Below are 20,208 nucleotides of genomic sequence, written 5' to 3' on the forward strand. Positions count from 1 at the left end.
TCTATTGATCTATTGGATCATATGACAATTCATCATCTTTCCCACTCAGATCACATTGTCAAGATATATTTGAAACCATGGGATGTCTGTCCCAGGATGTATTCTAGGAATTGATGGGATAAAATTGCTCCCACTTATTTCTTCCAACACGATCTTATTCTTGGACTGACGATTATTAATATACGTATCCTCCAGGAAGGTTACATTTGTGCTAACAATAACCTTCCTATCTAGAGGACTAAAGTTATCCCTTTGTATTTTTAGGATATCCCAAAAACAAGCACATCTTTGACCTAGACAACTTTTTCTACTTTCTCTTTCAGCACATGAGCTGGAACCTCAGATTTTGTATGTGATGCAAACAGGACTTGAAACCATTCCAGAATTTCAAAAAAGTCTTGAGACCAGACTTAGAAGGAACTGAGTTAAGAATATATCCAATTATTTTTGGTGTATATCCCAAAATGAGATAGATATAATTGTGAAACTCTTCATTGATGTAACCATATCTAACAATGTCATGTTTTTTCATTATAAACTACTATTCTGTTGAGGTACACTAGGCGTGTTTGATTAAGAAACAATACCATTTTCTGTTAAGTTGCCCTTGAATTCTCTGAAAAGGTATTCACCACTCGATCATATCGAAATATGTTAATACTCTTATACAAATGTTTCTCGATCTTATTCGTATACTCTTTTGATTTCTCAAAACATTAGGTAAACGTATTTGAACCTAGAGTAATCATTTGTAAAGAAATACTCATAATTCCTCTTCTCAAGTGTACTCACAGGTCCACACATATCAGAATGCACTAATTTCAATACATTTTAGGCTCTATCCTTTTGTTTAAAAAGGATATCTTAGTCATATTGTCTTTCAAACACAACTCACAAACTGTCAATGGTTGATCTTAATCGAGTTGAGAGAACCATCTCTAGTCAGTTTATATTCGGTTAAGGTTGATTTGTCTAGGATACCATAGATATGTATCACTAGTACGGTACGACATTTTTATGGTATTCAAGAGTAACATTTTTATTTCACATGTGGGAATAGTTTAAAATATAAAGAATATTAATCAAACATCCACCACAAATAGGAACTTCATTCATTAAAATGCTAAGAGCATCACACGCTGATTTTTTATAGAATAAGAAAACAAATTTTTGCTTCATTCGCTAGATGTAATAACAGTCTCTAAAAATCAAACACCTATCCCGATGAAAATAAAAATGAAATACTCATGAGTTCTTATGAAAATTCTTGCTCTTGTGCCAACTATAATTTTAAACTGACATTCAATGAGTTTCTACTTTCCTAAAGCACTTGCATTGACATACGTATATGATTAATGGTTTCAAAATCTGCAACTCAGGGATCTATAATAGTAAACTATGAAAAATTATCAAGTAAAGAATTCAATACCATGTTAAAAGCTGATTATTCTTGATAGATAGTTTCATCCAGACACTTAACCATGTTTGAAGTATACAATTATAGTCAAACTATGATACTTTCCAAGCACTCTTGATTTCATAAGGTACAAATGACTTCAAAAGAGCTTTCCTACTCTGATGATCAAACATGCCCTAATGGGTCTCTAGTATGTAATGAGAGGTACTTTGATTTTCAAGTCTTTGTTGTAACATGTTTGACATCGAAGTCAAAATGAAACAAATAGACATCTTGTCTGCAATCTCCCACTCAACATACCTAGCCTTTTAGACTTGTCATATGGTCTTAGCAAGTTCATCAAGATATTCGTTAAGCATAAAATTAAGTTTTTCTACATTGAACACAATCATTAAATTATGTTTTCAATCCACATAATTTTTTCCAATTAGTTGGCTTCGTTTTAGAATAACAAAAAAATTGGCCAAATCCAAATGATATTTTGCATAAAAATAATCTTACATTGCATATTAAAATTGAGCAGTAACTAACAATTTAGCTTATGATGCATAAATGACATATAGATCCATTTAGTTACAATAATGTAACGATTACTTGATCCTTGTAATTCAAGAGGCCTCTCTCTATAAGAAAGGTCACTATATTCACTTATCAAGTGGGACCCTCCCACAAGACAAATCATATCTGCAAATGTCTATATAAGTCTAATATCATTTTATTTGGTCACCAAAATCATAAATGAGATTCCTTATAGGAGGTTCGCAAATAATCTCGATTTGAGTGTATAACCTTTGTCTAAAACTCGAGATACTTGAACATAATTTTACCATTTATAGGATGATCACAAATTATATTCTTATCTAAATGATCTTACCATGAAGGAATCCAATCATGCAACTTAAACTATGAGGTTCTCCTATAGGGTGTCCGTTGCATTATCAGCACGAGGTAAACATGTTATCTTGCTTATGGATTGACCAAAGGGGACCATGAGTTTTTATAAACACTCGCTCCCACTCAATATTTTAAAATAATGGATTTTAATTTAAATAATAACCAAATGTTCAAATTAATTAAGTTAATATACAAGATAATTATTACAATTTTTCCTTCCAGAAAAATTTAATCTAAATTAAATTAATCAAGAAAATTTTAAATAATTATAAACTATTGATATTAATCAAATTAATATATAGTTTAACTATAACGATTTTTCAATTAGTTTGCTTTTAATTACATGTGTAGTCCTAGAATTTCAATTACAATTATAATTAAGTTTACAACATTTATAGTAAATACAACTAAATAAAAAACTTTTTTGTAATTACAATAAGTACAAAACTATTATAATTACCGTAATTAAGTTACAATACATTATAGAGCTGCCATATGGACCTGATCGGACATATATTATCCAAGCTTCAATAATTAGATCATGTCTAGTCGACCTTAGGCCACAAATTTAATTGTTAGTCTTTGTTTTCCTGCTAAAGGCAAAAGATTGAACTCTTGGAATATATAAGATCACAGAAGCCAATACATTTGTAATACCTTCCATTGACCTACCGTAAATGTATTTTATCCCCGTTTGATATTCAATAATTAGGTGTCACCATAAATGATCGTTTTGTCCTTCTAATTATTTTCACTAACTGATAAAGAATTCAACTTGACCAATCAAATTGATATCATCCACTAATGAATCAAAGAACCATTAAAATCACCAAAAGATATACATAATCCTATTAAGGAATTTAGATGAAATACACAGTGGTAAAGTGAAATTCAATTCTCTACACAGTCATGCTATAGAATTAAATTTAGCATACAGTCCGTTCAATAAACTTCAAGTGTACTAGTGTTACATTTAACTATTTTTGTGATAAGGACAAATCACAAAATTGAATAGTGGATTGGTTAACACTACAACCTTTCAATATTATTGTAGTGGAATGTACCCTAATCGTCCTAAACAATTGATGTGCTTAGTAATAATAAATTTAACATGCATTTAAGTTCCATTAAAATTTCATTAATTTGTATGATATTTTTAATGTATTGCATGCTTACAATTTGGGTAACAATCTCCTCTTGTTCCAACAATCCATCATTTTATATTCATTTTAGTTGGGTTTATTCAAAGTTAATTTATTTTACATCAATTTCTAATTAATTGACTCCTATTTCAGGATAAAAATCGTTGATGGAGCCAAATCAGAGATTTAACTATTCATTGAACAAGAATTAAGTAAATTATTAGGGTCAAGTCAAATTAGCATAGTTATGACCCTTAATTATTGAGTCCTTTAAAAGTAAAGAACTAGGACCTACGATTACACTTCCAATAATACACAAAAAAAAATTCCATATCGTTTTCTAATTGAATTAGTATTCAAATCGCCATTCTTGTTGGTTACGTCTTCTGGAAGCTGGAATTCTCACAGTCGAAGGTATAATCATTTCTTCATTCTCCCCCGAGGGGGACATAGGGGGGAAAGCGTTTAGGGCTGCTCTCCGAGGCATATTTTATGGTTATTTCAGTGTTAAACATGATATTGGGCAATTGAAATTCGTAAAATTAAATGAATAAGCATATGAAAGTATTACACACACATGTGTGCATGTGTATATATAGGTACTTTAGAACCCATTTATGGTATTGAGCATGAATCACTTTGTTTTTTCTTTTTCTTTTTTATTTGGCTATTTGATTTTTTTTAAATTAATTTTATCATTTTCATAGCTAAGAGTTGATAATTATATTTCCTCAAATAAATAGTTAAACGAATGAAGTTCATATATATGTGTATTAAGTTCTAAATTATAAGAAAACTCTTGTTAATTGGCATGAATGAATCATTGTGGCATAAACATGCTAAACAAAGAAGTAACTTTGTACTTTGGTTAGAAAAACGATTATTCAACTCTTGAAATTACATTTCAATGATAGAATAGGATAAAGCCACACGGAAACAATGAAAATTTGTAATTTCTTCAATATGCCATAAGTGACCTAGGCACACATTATCCATATCAGGAACATCAATATTATGCTTTTGACAAAAAGAAACGATTTTATCCAAGAAAGGAATCCCACTCATTGTCGCTCATCTCTTGGAGTCTTTGTTTGCATATTATCACTAAACTCATGACATTTATAATATCTTGATCTTTTCTTTGTAATGCCTTAGATAATTCATTTGAAATCCCTAGATGGTTATCATGAGATGTAGATTAAACACGAACTCAAATGATTACATCGAGTCCAGTATATTATCAGCCTCACATATTTGTTCACATGTTGATCCATTAGCAAAAATCAATTCAATTACATGTGAGAACATCAAAATCAAACTAATCAAGGAACGATGATGTGATTCCAATGTGTATCACCAAAAAATGCATTATTACTTTGTTGATTAAGACACTGTCAACTTGAAACCTCACTATTAATGAGTGCTTCAAAAATACGGCCTCTTGTCGGTCTTAAAGAATATCACAACGTTTAGAAGGAACTCCAACAATATTCACCACACCAGAAACCAAATTAAAGAGTGATTGGACTTTCTTGTGATTCTTTGCTATGGCTACAAGAGCCAAGTGAAACTGATGAGCAAAACAATGAACATAGAAAGGTACTTGGAATCTCTTTCAAAATAAGTGCTTTCGAGACCCTTGAACAAAACTTGCATATTACTCACCCTATCATAACCTTGACCTTGCAATCTAGATGTACTCGATCAATATCTTGAAAATAATTTATCTATACCCTCCTTAAGTTATAGAGTTGTAGTACTAGAAACGTATTCAATCCCAATAACACGTTCAACTAGATGCCCATCTTTTCCACATAACGTAAAACAATAGACATTTGCTCCTTCATTGAGATATCTTGAGATTCATCAGCTAGAATTGAAAAGAATGTATCAACAATATCTTTGATGGTAACATCAATTGTTTCAATAGCTGCCATACTTACAATTTCTTTCTTAATTTTTTTTAGTTTCGATTTTTTGAAGCATTTTTCAAAGTGGTAAATTTTATCCCTTCATTATGATTAGCCAGAAACTTCAACTATTGAAGAAAGTTACCTTGATTATTTGACTCTTCAAACTTATCATGATCACAAAAAGCAAGTCCTTGCTGTAAAATAAGTCGAACACAATCAGTTGATGCATCCAAACAAATTTGATACGAAATCCGTGCTTGTTTTGACTGCTTGAAGAAAACTGTCTCAATATGTTGTTCTTGATTCATCAGGGCTTCACAGTTGCTTCAAGCTAGATTATTTGCACCATGGACATCTCCAACATGAGCTCCAAGTCTATCCTTCTTTAAAATTATAGAACCCTTCTTTCGTAAAAGCATCACCACCTCCTTGTTCCCCATTATTTGGTCCGAAAGATACCAGTATAAGCAAATGCGGCATTTTTACTTATACTATATTAGAACCAATCATCATATTCATTGAATAGAGCAGGAATGAATCGCCTTGATTTTTTACATTATAACACATGATTCCGAGGCTGATGCAGACATCTCTACAAGGTACTCTTGTTATCTGATCTTGAAGATTAACATTGTAATCCATTATTGTAGTTCTTAATCCGAGATCCACAGGAAGTTGTACAACATCAATATGCTCAATACTTTCTTTCTTTACCTCATCATTTTCTTGAAAATCAGTTTCATCAACACTTGCTTCCTTTGCTTCATCATTTTCTTAAGCAATAGCATCCTTAACACTTGCTTCATTTACCTCAACATTTTCCTTAATAGAAAATCTCTTAATGCGTGACTTCTTCGCCTCAACATTTCCTTCAATGAAAATTTGAGATATTCGTTTAAAATATCTCAACATATCTTCCCATAAATCAAACAAAGCTTGCATAACTATACCATCAGTGAAATATAAAGTTAAGAGATGAACATCAAGAATTGAGATTACAAATAGCAAATATTTTAAGATAAACTAAACTAATAATCAAAATTATAAATGTAGATTTTTAGAAATGAATTCTATCAGTCTATCACAAGATAATTGATTCTTTAAGCCAATTCATAATTGAATTTTTCAGTCCTTTTTTGGGAACTCAAAATCAACTAGTCTCTTAAAATCCTTTGTTTGTTCTTCCACTACTTCCAAACTCGCTTTCGAAGAAATATTTCCAACAAAATATGGTACCCTTATTTTAACACTAACATTCTTCTCACTTGTGGGTACTTGTTTTTCTTCCTCTTGTCATTTCTGATTTTCATGCCTTGATTTCCCTTGAACAAAGGTTTAAATTTTGGTCAACTTAGAATTTTTCTAATCCAAACTCAATCGATTGATTCTATTCATGTGCTGGAGTCAAATGCTTCCAAGGACGAGTGACCTCGCTTAATGCATTGAACTTGGCTATTTACGGCTCAGTTTCGCCTGAAATTTCTAGGCTTGATATTTATATGATTTGATTTTGGGATGTGATGAAATTATATAAGCATAAATAACTGTCAAAACATAAACAATAAGATTAAGAGAGGTGGATTACAAAAATTTGCTTCTTCAATCTATTCTTGTTCTTCTTCTTCTTCTTTCAAAATATCGTTATTGGAATTTGGTATTGCAAGAGTATGCAGAGTTTTGAGAATTGGGGAAAGGGAAGTACGATTAAATAATTCATATTATGTGGACCTTTTTTCAGTGTCAAAGATTGTTTGGTTTGAGTGGGTCAGTTCTGTCTCGATCCAATTCTATTCCAAGCATGCATTTACAATGTTAAATTTTTTAACTATTGAGAATGCATAATATTTAATTTAATATTTTCCTTTTTAAATTCCAATATAAGGTTTTGTAACCGTGCAAATAAAATACAGTCAAATCATTAAAAATGTCAATAATTGAAAAATTAGTTGTTTTTTTGGAGATCACAGTAGTCATATTACAAGCACACAAACATCAACTTCTGAAAGCAAAACCCTTCTTTCACTGAAACTTCATTACCTGTTGATACTGATTCTTGGAACTCAGCAAGCCAGGTATTATCTTTGTTGATCCACTCTATTTCTGTACAGTAAATGCCAAATCAATAGTTGTTATATAACAGTTTATATTAAAGTATAATAACATGAGACCCATAGATAAACATGAAAAGATAAATATTCAAACAGAAAAAATAGTAAAAAATAAATAAATAAAATAAAATAAAATAAAGCCTGCTTGACTGCAAGTATAAAATACACATTCAAAAGTACTTTCGCGCAGGTTTTCGAGCTAACATTAACAAAAACTTAGGCTTCTAGTCCTCTGATGTCCCAAAGAAACTTGTACAATGATTCCATGGGAACTTGACCTCCACCAAAATACAAGTTACAAGCAACGGTCGAAACAGAGAGTAAACTTTCTTACTAGGAATTATCTCTCTTCATATTGAAATAAAAACCAACAGAATTCATAATGTGCATATGCAGGCAAGAATAGAGTTCCATAATATTTTCCTTCTCCAGATACTCAGCAGCCTTAATAACAAATTTAAACTCCCGTCCGTAGAGATGTGAAGCTGTTGCAGCTTTGTAAGTTAAAAGCTCCAAATCACCTGTAGCCATAAGAAACTAGAAAATTAGAAACAAATATAAAATCAACGCATTTCCATATGAAAAAAATTTATGTTTCCACCTTAAATTTAGCCACTATTGTGAATATATTAGAATTTCCTATCAAAGGCGCAAGGGTAGAAAAAGGAAGTGCAAGAGGAGAGGAGGCCACATGCAAGGTTACATAGTTGGGTGGAGGAACAGTCTAGAAGCAGAACCTATAAATAAGGGGATGGAATTGCAGCTGAGCAGGCAGAATTTGGTAGTCATTGGGAGAGTATTATTTGGCATTTCAAATCTATTTTCTTATAGCAGACCTATTTCTTGTAATCGAAGTTCAGTAATGAAATATTAAAATTCTATTTTAGTCCGCCAATTACTATAGATTCTGTTTGGTGAAGCGAGATTATCTCAGGTTCCTGTCAGAATATTCGACTTTGTTAACAGTATGCTTAGTCAAATGAAACATTTAAACTTAAAAACGTTTAATTGCTAATTGGGTGATCTACTTCCACATAAAATGACAAAAATTTAACGGTGTGCTAAGGCTCCCACAAGTAGCAAAACTTGGAGATGGCCTTTACCTAGCAATAGAATAGAAACTACTAGAAATGAACTATATAGGAAACATGATTACCAGTAGCAATATCCGACAGGAGAATGCTGTGGCTGAAATGGCGATTAAGCCACCATCTGCAACGGAGCCTCCAGTTTTTCCCAGATGCACTGTTAGTAGATATATCAAGAATCTGGTTAGAATGACAGAAGGAAGCTTGATTGTGCCCATCTTTTCGATTAGAACACGACATTCTATCATCTCCACACAGACGAAGTCTCAAGAAGCAAGATGCTAATTCCTTCCACATGTCAGATTTTGCATATGTAGCATCTAAGTGTAAGGCTATCATTTCTGCAAGTTTTTCAGTGTTGTAATCCCCTGCCATTGAGTATACAAACAACATATTATACATACAATTCAGTTTCAGAAATGTGTGCTACAATCATCTGGTACCAAGACATATACCGTAAAACTAAGGCAGGAGAATAATTCCATATAAATGAAAATTCCTCTAATCTATTATTTCATTAACATTGAAACCAAAATTAAACATTCAACACAAGGGCACCAATAGACAGAAAATGTCGGATAGTATTCGAAAGCTTATTTTATATTATCTGCAATACAGACCGTTAAATTAATTTCCAATATATGGAAATAATTTCAGAATGGTGGGCAGGTTTGTCTGTGTATGATTGGAAGGGGGTGGGGGTGGAGTGAGGAGTGAACATTAAAATATAATAATAGAAAAAAGGAGCAAAAGAGTATAGAGCAATGAGAAGTGAAAAAAAAACAAATGATGACTAAACTATTCAAAATTGATCTTATCAGAAGTGATAAGATAACGAAATGAACACCTTGAAACCGTCTGAAAAAACACTAATAACTGACCTCGTTGATGCATGACAACAAGTCTAGCCAACGAGTTGCTGCATGTTGGATCCTTCTTTAAGATGTCCTCAAAGCATGTACAGAGTTTCACATTGTATATGCCATTAAAATGCTCCAAGAGAGCAGCTTTCAATCTGCAACAAATGAAAACCAATATATTCTAACTACACTTGCATACACATACATATGCATATATCTTTCAAATTAGTCCCTAGTCAGTGCAGTTTGTTTTGCATTCTAAGCAGCCACAATTGCTATTTTGGAGAAGGAAACCATTACCTTAACTGGAGTACTGTTTCTGAAATTTTAAATGATTTTTCAAGTTCATCAAGGGCCTCGTTGACCCGATCTCCAAGAAGAAGCATCTGCCAAAATAACAAAGATGGAAATTCGGAGGTTGTGTTTTAGACAAATCCAGAAACTGTTGTAATTAAAAAGAAAAAAGAATTGACTGCTTGAATTGGAAAACAAGTACTCAATCAATAATTGTAGGGGCTGTGCTGCTGATTGTTATGACAAAACATAACTGCAACTGTTGATCTTTTCTTTCACATCTTACTTTATTTTTGCAATGTTTTCTAATGAAAACCTACCCAGTAATTATACTATGCAAGGTTAAAAAATCTGTAGCTTTGTTACTTTCTAGACCAGAAAACTCTGCTGCTTCAAAAATAATTATGCAAAAGTACAACTGTTTCTGAATTAGCAATAAACTTGTATGTATACAACTGGTTATAATTCATCCAAATGCAGCATTAAAACAAAAGAAGTGGTGTAAAAGATTAACGTAGCTGACATCAAGTTTAGGAGGTAAAGGACTTCGCTTGTTAATATTATTGTTAATCATCTCATCTAAAAGCTTAAAATGTTAGCAAGGGACCACATGTATTTATTAAATATTGTCTTAAACAATAGGTGTATGCATTGCTGTATAAGGAATGGTAGCTGGATTTTAAAAGCAAAACAGAATTCTACTCATTTTCAAAACAAATAAGTATTTGATGAATATGAGATACAATTGCCATACAAAGCATTATAACTGCAGTACCTGTATTAAAGGATGAAAAGCCTCAATTACTGGCACTTTCGAGTAAAGGGAAACACGCAAGTGCTTCAACGCACTCGTATAGTAGTCATTATGAAATTTCTTGTGCTCATCCATCAAATCCTCAAAAATTTCACGAGAATTTGGCAAATGCATAGGCAGTAACCATGGAGGAAGACCTACAATTTCCAAGAAACAAACAGTAATTAGCATATCAATATATTCTTGAACGTAATTGAAGCATGACATAAAGGTACACATCCCAAAAATTGTGCAATTAAATTAATATTGGGAAATACAAAAAATAAATTTACATAATTTCAGACATCATACTATCAAAAAATTGGGTACTGTTAGACAATTGGACATCATAATTAGTATCCAAAATATTAAGTGTGGTCATTCAAGCCAGATGCTGCTATTGATGAAGAGGTTTGCATAGTATGGATGATTAGTTATGATAGTTATTTTGGCCCTGCTTTATTTACTCCTATGCATACAAGACAAGACAAGAATCTTGTACTTTTTGTTTGACCACCTAACAAGATAAACAAGCATAAAATGCATACAGCAACAAACGATATATTTGCTAGAAGACATCCTTGTAGTTGAATAACAATGAAAAACTAGAACGCAGACTTATCGGGTACAGATAAATAATATACATTTTGAGATTAAGAGGTATAGGAAGGAATAAACATAGAGGAACTGAATATGTCCCTGTAAATTGCCTAAAAATCATGATTGTGGACAGGAATAAATTAGTGAAGCACAGAATATATGGACCTTCGCACCTATGAGAAGTTGAAAGGGAAGATGGGAGAGAGCACAAGCTCTAAAACTCACCATGAGTGTCAAAAATAGACACATGAGGCAGATCACCACTACTATTAGAGAAGAAATATTTTTCATGTCCACTTTCCTCGGTAGAATTCACGTAGAAATCTAGTGGCTGAAAATGACGGCGAGCAGATTCTTTCAGTTTATTAGCATCAATATCCATGGAATCTTTCGGGTGGTTACCATCCTCTCCTAACACTTCTTTGTCATAGGCGAAAGAGGTGTTCAAATAACACTGTAAGGAGGATTTGGCTCCTCCAGCTTCGAAAGCATCATACCCCTTGTAAATTCCATCTGCAGGCATTTCCGATTACTTGGACTCATCAAATGTGTCCAACTCTGTCCAGTGTAGCTCCTATGGAAGTCCAGAATACCAGAGATTGCAAAATGTCAAGCCAACAACCAAATTTGAGACCGGGTCACTCTCAAAACCACGCTTCTGCATAAGACTGATTTAATATTTTATTATTGGTCCTCAAAAACAATGTTAAAATTCATTAGTCGATGAAAATATTTATTGACTGGCTTTCCACCATCACAACCACAATAATGAAACTTCATTATTTCACAAGTTTAATTGAAAAATATCATATTAAACAGATGTTACTTGAAACATGCTAGCAACAGAAACTTCATTTTGATATCTCAAGAACTCACCTAAGAGTCCAATAAACTTGTAAATTAGTGGTTTGGCCCACTCACAATGTTTTGTCTCCTTCAACAGACTTGCATCTTTTGAGATCTCAAAACCACGAAAAAGACTATAATGTCTAAAAAAGTACTGGTTACAGCCATTTATTTCACATTTTGCAGTGCTCATCCAAGACCAGTCGAGATTAGAGCTTTCTTGAATTCATCTAAGTGTATTATAGAGTAACACAAGCTCATTCCAGTACTTTTAAATGGACACTAGTTAATGAATAAAGCAGCATTAAATTACTTCAGATCAGAGATGTATAGAATCTTACAAAAACTAAACTAAAATGTAGTAGAAAACCAAGAAAATACCATAGAGCATCGTTAGTCATTCCTTGTGTGAGACAGAAAAGAATAAATTCCAATTGGACAGCAAACCTATCCTGTACAGCATTCAGAATTTCAGTATTGCATTAAACTGAATTTGCAAATTAGAATTTACAAAAAAGAAATAACAATACTTTTGTGATTGACATGAACAGAGATTAGGATTGAATCGCCTATCTACCAAGGTAGAAAAAATGCATTTCTCCTTTCATCAAAATAATTACATCGTTAAAAACATACAAAGAAGAGAGCAACAAAAAACTACGTTTATGAAATCTAAATCTTAGTATTACACGAATAGAAGAAGAGATTTATTATCAATTATTTCATGAAGAAAAAGCTTTTATTTATCTTTCAAGAAATATTTTTCTATAACGTACCTTTGTCGGCCAATTTTTCAGTCGCCCAATCTTTTGCATCCACAGTTCATAGACATTTTGGAGTTTTCTTGGGCTGACAGTTTCACCTCTTACATAGTTAAGAATCTCCAGAGCAGCCTCCAAATAATGATAAGTGTGCATTCTGCAAACATATACTACTGATATCCAAAAAGAGTTGAGCATCTACATATAATTTGGAGGAACGACCAGAAGCCAAAAGACGTTGTGTATAAAGCATGATATGAATGAGCCAAAGGGTACTTACATATGGATAAAAGATTTCCAAAACTCTAAAGAGAGGAAGGTCAGAAATCAATCAGTAAGCATATAATTAATACAAAGTATCAGCTGGCTCTTGCCATAATGAATACGGAGAGATTATGCATCCTTGTGTGCTATATCATCAAATACTTCAACATATCCAAAGAGGAGAATGGAAATTTAAATTTTTTTTCTCATAAAAACAGTTGAACAATCCGTTCTAGCCTCAGTATGAATTGGAGCACTTCAACTTTGACATAATTCCTTTGTGACAAAAATCTTAGCATTGGAATCGCCCAAAATTATGTTCTTCAATCTCATCCGTCATAACACAGGACCAAATTCAAGTTCAAGAGATTAAAATCTTGGGTAGAAAACAGAAAGAAAATTTACTTTGATGACACCAAATACTCAAAAAATGAATTCTTGCAAAGAGGAAGATATACCAAATACTTGGTGCGATTATGAGATAGAGACTTGTCATCGGCAGTTCCTTTGAGCAGCACACTAAGCACGCCGGTTGCCTCCCTCCAATTGTGTTGAAGGAGGAGTTTCTCCAACAGCCACCGCAGCTTTTTCCTGTGGATGGACTGCAAACTTTCACCCAGGCCGTACTGTAAGCTTCCAATGACTTGCTCCGGGCGATAGCTCTGCTTATTGTTGGCCAATATGATTTCATTTGTTTTCCTTGCCTTCTTCACCGTGTCCTCGTCATTTTCGTGAGGATTTCTTGGCCCTCTTCGTCGGGGTTTCACTTTCTTGGCTTCCATTGCTGTTTCTCCTATCATATTCAAGGTAAACAATTTGCGAAATGAAAATCTTGAAGTGTGCTGATAAATAGTGGAAATTTAAAATAACAGACCCCAAGCCAAACGATTGGCGTTCCATTTCACGTTTTTGGGAAGTGCCAACTAATATTTTAATTTTTCTTAATGGAACGCGGGAAATTCCTAGCCCCCATTTGCGTCCATAAACTTTCATTTTATTACATTTTATTTTTTTCTCTTTTATTTTCAACAACACAATTTTTTATAAAATAATATTACACATAAATCGAAAAAAATTTCTACTTTTCCAATCATTCATTTTTCAAAAAAATATTATTCCACTGATTTTCACTTTTACAAAATAAGGGCCAAACGGGGCTCTAATACGTGCTAATGTACATTGGCGGTTTTTTTTTTAATATAAATTATTTGTTTTTAATTGAAAATTGAAACAATATCAACTACAAGGGCTTGATTTTGACTTTGTGGACTCTAAATTAAAAAATTTTGCAATTTGTACATCATAAGCATTTCGTTTACATAATTACTTAGTCATGTTGATCCCATTTTTTGAAATTTATGTTTTTTCCAAAATTTAATCACACATTTTATAGTATTCAGAATTTTTATTAACTTTTCAATCACGCATTTCATTAATTTTTATCAAATCTATTAATTTTATATTTTTAGCTAAAATAAACAAAGACGTATCCCATATTTGGTAGGGATTAAAATTCATATTTTAATTTAAATCAAAATCAACAATTAATTTTAATTATATATTTCAAGGGATCCACAACATCCAACTATACATTTCATCAACTTTTATTAAAATTTACTAAGAATAGATTTTAGACTCCACTAAATAAGGGATGAATCCTATCTCATCACGTGACTTTTTGTACTTTTGAATTTTATAATTAGGTCTGGGCAAAAAATTCGAAAAACCAACCAAACCAATCAAACACATGTAATTGGTTTGGTTTGATTTTCTTTTAAATAAAACTATGGTTATTTGGTTAGATTATGGTTTGAAGCCTCAAATCGTTGGTTAACCGAACCAACTCAATCCACTTGTATGTTTACCTTTTCTTTAAGAAAAAATATAAAAAGATAAAACCTAATCTCATAACCATATCACGATTTCCTCCAAACTATTATATTATCGGTAAGTAATAGTACTGAAAACTTTCTTTCACAAGCTCATTATGTTATATTTAGTTTTTTTCCTTACTCAGGCAATCGGGCTACATAATCTACAAAAAGGCAACAAAATCTCAAAGTTTTCTATTAATCTGTCTCTAGTAGCCTAATTTTATTTATTAGTCAATAATTCTCGTAATATAAAGTTATTTAGTTATTTTAGTTCTTGTTATCTAATTGGACCCAAACTTGGACAATTTTTTTTCTAAATTCAATTTAGACTAAAAGTCCAAATTGACTAATCGAACCGAATCAAACAAATCTGATTTGGTTTGGTTCGGTTCAATTTTAAGAGTTAAAGTGGGTTGGTTTGGGTTGAAATTCACCAAAATCGACTAATTTGGTTTTAATTTCGAGTTGGAGTCGAAACAAACCCAAATCAAACCGCGCCCAAGCCTAATTTTAATTATTTGGAATAGTGGTGCAGCAATTGTCAAACCCCATTCATATAGACAAAATACATTAACCTATGTTGGAATAAAATTTCATGAACCGACCTAGACATATGATTCTACATTTTATTTTTGACATGATAAATTGAAATAAGCATATTCACAATATTGTCCCTGTATATTCTTACCTAACCACCTATGATGTACGTATAGTATGTTATGACCAAATACTACATAACCAAAATTCAACATATTTACTTTGAGAATTACAAAAGTATCCACCATACCATTTCAAAAATCATATATAGACAATACAGGATTCTCAATATATAATATAACATATTATAAGGTCAAAACAAACAGGCAACAAAACAATCCTACGGATTGTCATCAATGTACATCAAACTTTGGAATCCCTAAGAGATTCATAGCTAGTCATGTCTTCTATGAAATTTCTTGCTCACCTACAATGCAAGAACTACTTAACCTAATGCCCAATAAGTAAAAATCATGCAACTTTTGAGTATAAATAATATGAGTATATGATGACATGTCATTTCTTTAAAACACCATGCTAAAATGAATTATATTCAAATATTTATCAAAGTTAACTCGAAATAATTTCATTTGAAATATTTTCCTTTCATTGGGCCCTTGACCCACTTCCTATTCATCGAGTAGAGTTTTGCACAATTTAAATATCAATAATCATCAATCCAATGGCCAATATAATATTGATCAATCGAATGGACCATCCTCTTATGATCACTAGAAGTACGTTCCCTTATTGCCCCTATGATCATCCAAGAAGTATCCCACTCGCAATGTCAATAATTATAATTATAATTTTTATTTTTATTTTTATTTTTTTAAGTTCAATTTTAATCAGACATTTCATAGTATTAAAAATTTTTATTAACTTTTCAATCACGCATTTCATTAATTCTTGTCAAATATGTTAAAAATTTATTTTTTAGATAAAATAAACAAACACTCATCCCATGTTTGGTAAGGATTAAAAATCAGATTTTAATTGAAGTCAAAGTCAACAATTAATTTTAACTATATATTTCATGGGATCCACAATTTTCAACTACACATTTCGTCAACTTTTATCAAAATTTACTAAAAATATGATTTTAATCTCCACTAAATAAGCCAAGTGCATTCTATCTCACCACGTGACTCTTCGTACTTTTGAATTTGAATTATTTCAAATTATAGTGCACCAACTGATCATTGCTACGTATATGTGAATATAATCATTAGTTTTAATGAAGATAAAGAGCATGCATGTAAAAATAATTTTCTAAATTTTGTCATAAAAAGTGAAATAAATAAAATTTGCCTATCCATTAATTTGTTGGCCTCGAAACCTAAACGATCAAGTTGTCAATATATTTCTTGTCACTTCTTCGTATACAAATGTGTTACTTTTACACTAGAAAACCATTAGATGCAATGCCATTGTAGACAATCTGTTGCTCTTTAACAATAAATTCATTGGAGAGATAAACACATTGAACGAAAATATGATCTCTTATGAGAGATAATTGGTAGGATTGTATTGGAATGAACTTGTAGACTCATTTACTGAAATCCTGTCTACTACAATTTTCAAGGAATATCTATATGACATGATGTTGTATGATATGACACATCTACTCTAGGGAAAGTGGGAGATATATTTGGTTTTGTGCCCATAAAGTAAATTTGTTATGATAAAATATTAATTTATAATAACTAAATTGTGGGTTTATTTATTTATTGCATTCATTTATTATTGAACATGCGAATTAGAGTACTAATGATCACTTGTGACAATATAAGTTGGAATTTGTGTTGAGAAGTACATTGTGACGTAACTTATAATTTGATCATAAATAATTTGTTCACAAACAATGTATAAAGGTCGGCATTTTGTACTGGAAGGTTGCAACATTGATCGGTTTACTATTTAAGTTTGTGATTTGTCCTATCACATAAATAGTTAAAGGTGACAGTAGTACACTTGAAATGTATTGAACAGATCACGTCTTGAGTTTAATGCTATAGCATGACCGAGTGAAGAATTAAATTTCAGTTAACCACTATGTATTTCATCTAATCCTTCGAAAGTGTTATGTACATCCTTTCGTGATTTTAATGAATCTTTGATTCATCAATGAGTGAGATTAATTTGATTGCTTAAATATCTCGACGAGCTGGGAACTTGACAATGAACGAAATAAAGAACATGAATTCGTGTTGGGAACCATCACCCTGAGATTGGGTAGAGTTACTATTTAAGTATTTTCTATTAAACAGTTAAAATTTGAGCTCAATATTTTCTATTGAGGCGGTTAAAATTTGAGCTTATTGTTTGCAGAACCATTAAAGAAAATTGTACTTAAGTTAGCGAGAATAATTAGAAGGACAAAACGATCATTTATGTTCCTACCTAGTTATTGAATCTCGAACGGGGATAAAATATATGTACAGCGTCAGATGAAAGTATTACAATTTATCGACTTGTGTGATCTTATATATTCCAAGAGATTAGTTTTTTTCCTTTAATGAAAAAACAAAGATTAATAATTAGATTGGGTAGTCCAAGGTCGATTAGACAGACCTCGGGTCTCACTGGTAGCTCTATAAATTATTGAGATTTAACTACGGTAATTATAATAGTTTTGAGTTTAATTGTAATCACAATAAAGTTTTGCACTTAGTTGTAATTGCTGTTAAAAATTAATAAATTTAATTATAATTGTACTTGAAGGTCTAGGACTACACATTTAATTTTGACTTTAATTGAATATATAATTATTATTCTACTAGGTTTGGAACTATTCTATTTTTATAAATAGAGACTATATAGAACCTAAATTCCACCAACAATTATAATACATAATTTTATAGTGTTCAAATTTGGAGAGGGAAGATAATTATCTTCATACTTTATTTAATTGTCCAGTCCAGGAACTAATTTCTTTATTTAATTAAAAAAAGGTGTTCACCATCGATGTAATTTTGATTTTGGAGAATATCATAGAAGATTTGGAGGTTTGAAACTTCAAGTTCTTGGAATTAAAAGTTAAAATCTCCTAATCCAAAAAAAATTTGGAAGTTCGATATTCAGAATTTAATTCCAGAATTGACCATTGAATTTAGATAAAAATAATCATTTTCTCTTGATATAATATACACGTGAATATTTAGACGATCTTATTTATTGAATTAAAAAATTTTAAGTTATAAATAATTCTGCTTTCGCATTCCAACAAAATCATATCCTATAAAAACATGCATGCACATATAAATAATTCTACTGGTCATGTCTTGCATCTTTCAAGTAAGTTCTATTAAAATTCAAAATATTCATTCCAAAAAAATTTCTAACTCATCTTGAAATTTTTACATAAAGCAAAATTAAAACATTGGATTCACATTCAGCAGAAGAATTATACAAATGGTTATTGTTGTAGAACCAACATGATATTCCATTTGTTAGTTCCGTAAAGTCTTTTTGAGTCGGAACTATGCTGGTCATCACCAGAAATGGCACCTTTTGTTGGCCAATTGAAATGATTTTGTTTGTTTCCAAGCCATTTCCCTGTAATTTTAATAAAAGAATAGTCTTATCATCGAACTAACAATTCCATAAAGAATAAAAGGGGAGTGAGAGCCCAAATCAATGCCTGCCTTTCACATCGAAAAATATAAGAGTAAGTTCTATGGTATTGTAGTGATTTTAGTTTGAGGTCGGCATTAAACGTCTTTTTTCTTTACACCAGGTTACTCGCTTCTTTATTATTCAAGTAACATTTTTATATTTGATATCGTTACATATTAATTGATTTACTCGGGATAAAATTTATTCCATACTTGTTTTGGGATTTCTATGCTAGTTTTTGGCATTATAATTTATATGTTAAAACAATTGTCGGCATCCACTTTTTCTGTTTATATCAAACTATAGTTTTAATTGAGTATTTAATCGATAATATATTTTATGGCATAGTCACTTTGAGTGCTAAATGTTATGCTTCAAGTTTTAGGGATTGACTTGGATATCAAAGTAAAAGATTTGTGTATGCTTATATTCCAGTCGATGCTCAATATTGACTTATGAGTGATTTATGATTTAATATGTAAAAATTAAAAATTATGACTTAGCAAGTGAAAATTGCAGCCCTTAACGGTCAACGGCCAGCTGACCAACAATCCTTGATCTCTTGTCCACTGTACATAGAAACCTCGTCACTTATGCAGCAAAAACACTTCTCGGGCAAACTTCAACCACTATTTTGTGAAGTATACAATTATTCACTGCATATGCAAGTACTTATAATCATTTCAGCTGAAGGACCTTGTTTTTCACTGAACTCTTACTAAAAGAATTTAAAAAGAAAAGAGGTAATGCTTGAATTCCCCTTACTTCAAGAATAGTGAATGCAGTAACTAAGGAGAATAAGATTGAATAGCTGAAATCACAAGTTAAATACATCCTCGGTGCTAGAGAGGATTTTCCCAACTTTGATTCTTTACTAAAAGAGGACGACAATGCAGTTACTGGCTCGTTAGGTAGTAAAACGAAGTCCAGAATGAAACTCTTAACGGCTAAACTACAACTTCTACAGAGAAGCAAGATGAGACTTAAAAAAGAAGTTTAGATCACCTTATAAACTTCAGCAAGAAGATCTTGCTTTTGATCCTTGGAGGATCTTGGTAATATGTATGCATAATAGCCAGAATGTACATTTTGTCTTTGACATTCCAAAACAAAGATACAAATAGGAAAATACGTCACATAAACACAAGATAAATTATATATAGCCAAATGTAATTTCCAACAAACAAAAGTTTCTCACG

General features: G+C 31.6%; 1 protein-coding gene across 1 annotated transcript; it reads right to left on the reverse strand.

Annotated features, from left to right (window-relative positions):
• Window positions 1-7,610: 7,610 nt before the first annotated feature.
• LOC111370370 lies at window positions 7,611-13,857 on the reverse strand. Its single transcript, XM_022992045.1, has 8 exons — window positions 13,439-13,857; window positions 12,732-12,848; window positions 11,335-12,407; window positions 10,492-10,667; window positions 9,723-9,808; window positions 9,444-9,577; window positions 8,631-8,930; window positions 7,611-7,995 (listed from the first exon to the last, which is right to left on the reverse strand). Exons 3-8 carry the CDS (start codon window positions 11,630-11,632, stop codon window positions 7,808-7,810), a joined length of 1,182 nt encoding a protein of 393 aa, XP_022847813.1. The 5' UTR covers window positions 11,633-12,407; window positions 12,732-12,848; window positions 13,439-13,857; the 3' UTR covers window positions 7,611-7,807.
• Window positions 13,858-20,208: the final 6,351 nt, after the last annotated feature.

The sequence above is a fragment of the Olea europaea genome, chromosome 21, assembly GCF_002742605.1.
Source record: "Olea europaea var. sylvestris chromosome 21, O_europaea_v1, whole genome shotgun sequence".
Taxonomy (NCBI): Eukaryota; Viridiplantae; Streptophyta; class Magnoliopsida; order Lamiales; family Oleaceae; genus Olea; species Olea europaea.

Excerpts from the sequence above, each read along its gene's own strand:
- LOC111370370 (XM_022992045.1), bottom strand. The coding sequence starts at position 11,632 with ATGCCTGCAGATGGAATTTACAAGGGGTATGATGCTTTCGAAGCTGGA. Across the intron at positions 9,578-9,722 it reads GAAACAGTACTCCAGTTAAG|ATTGAAAGCTGCTCTCTTGG; the intron begins GTAATGGTTTCC and ends CATTTGTTGCAG. Across the intron at positions 8,931-9,443 it reads TGTTGTCATGCATCAACGAG|GGGATTACAACACTGAAAAA; the intron begins GTCAGTTATTAG and ends ACTCAATGGCAG.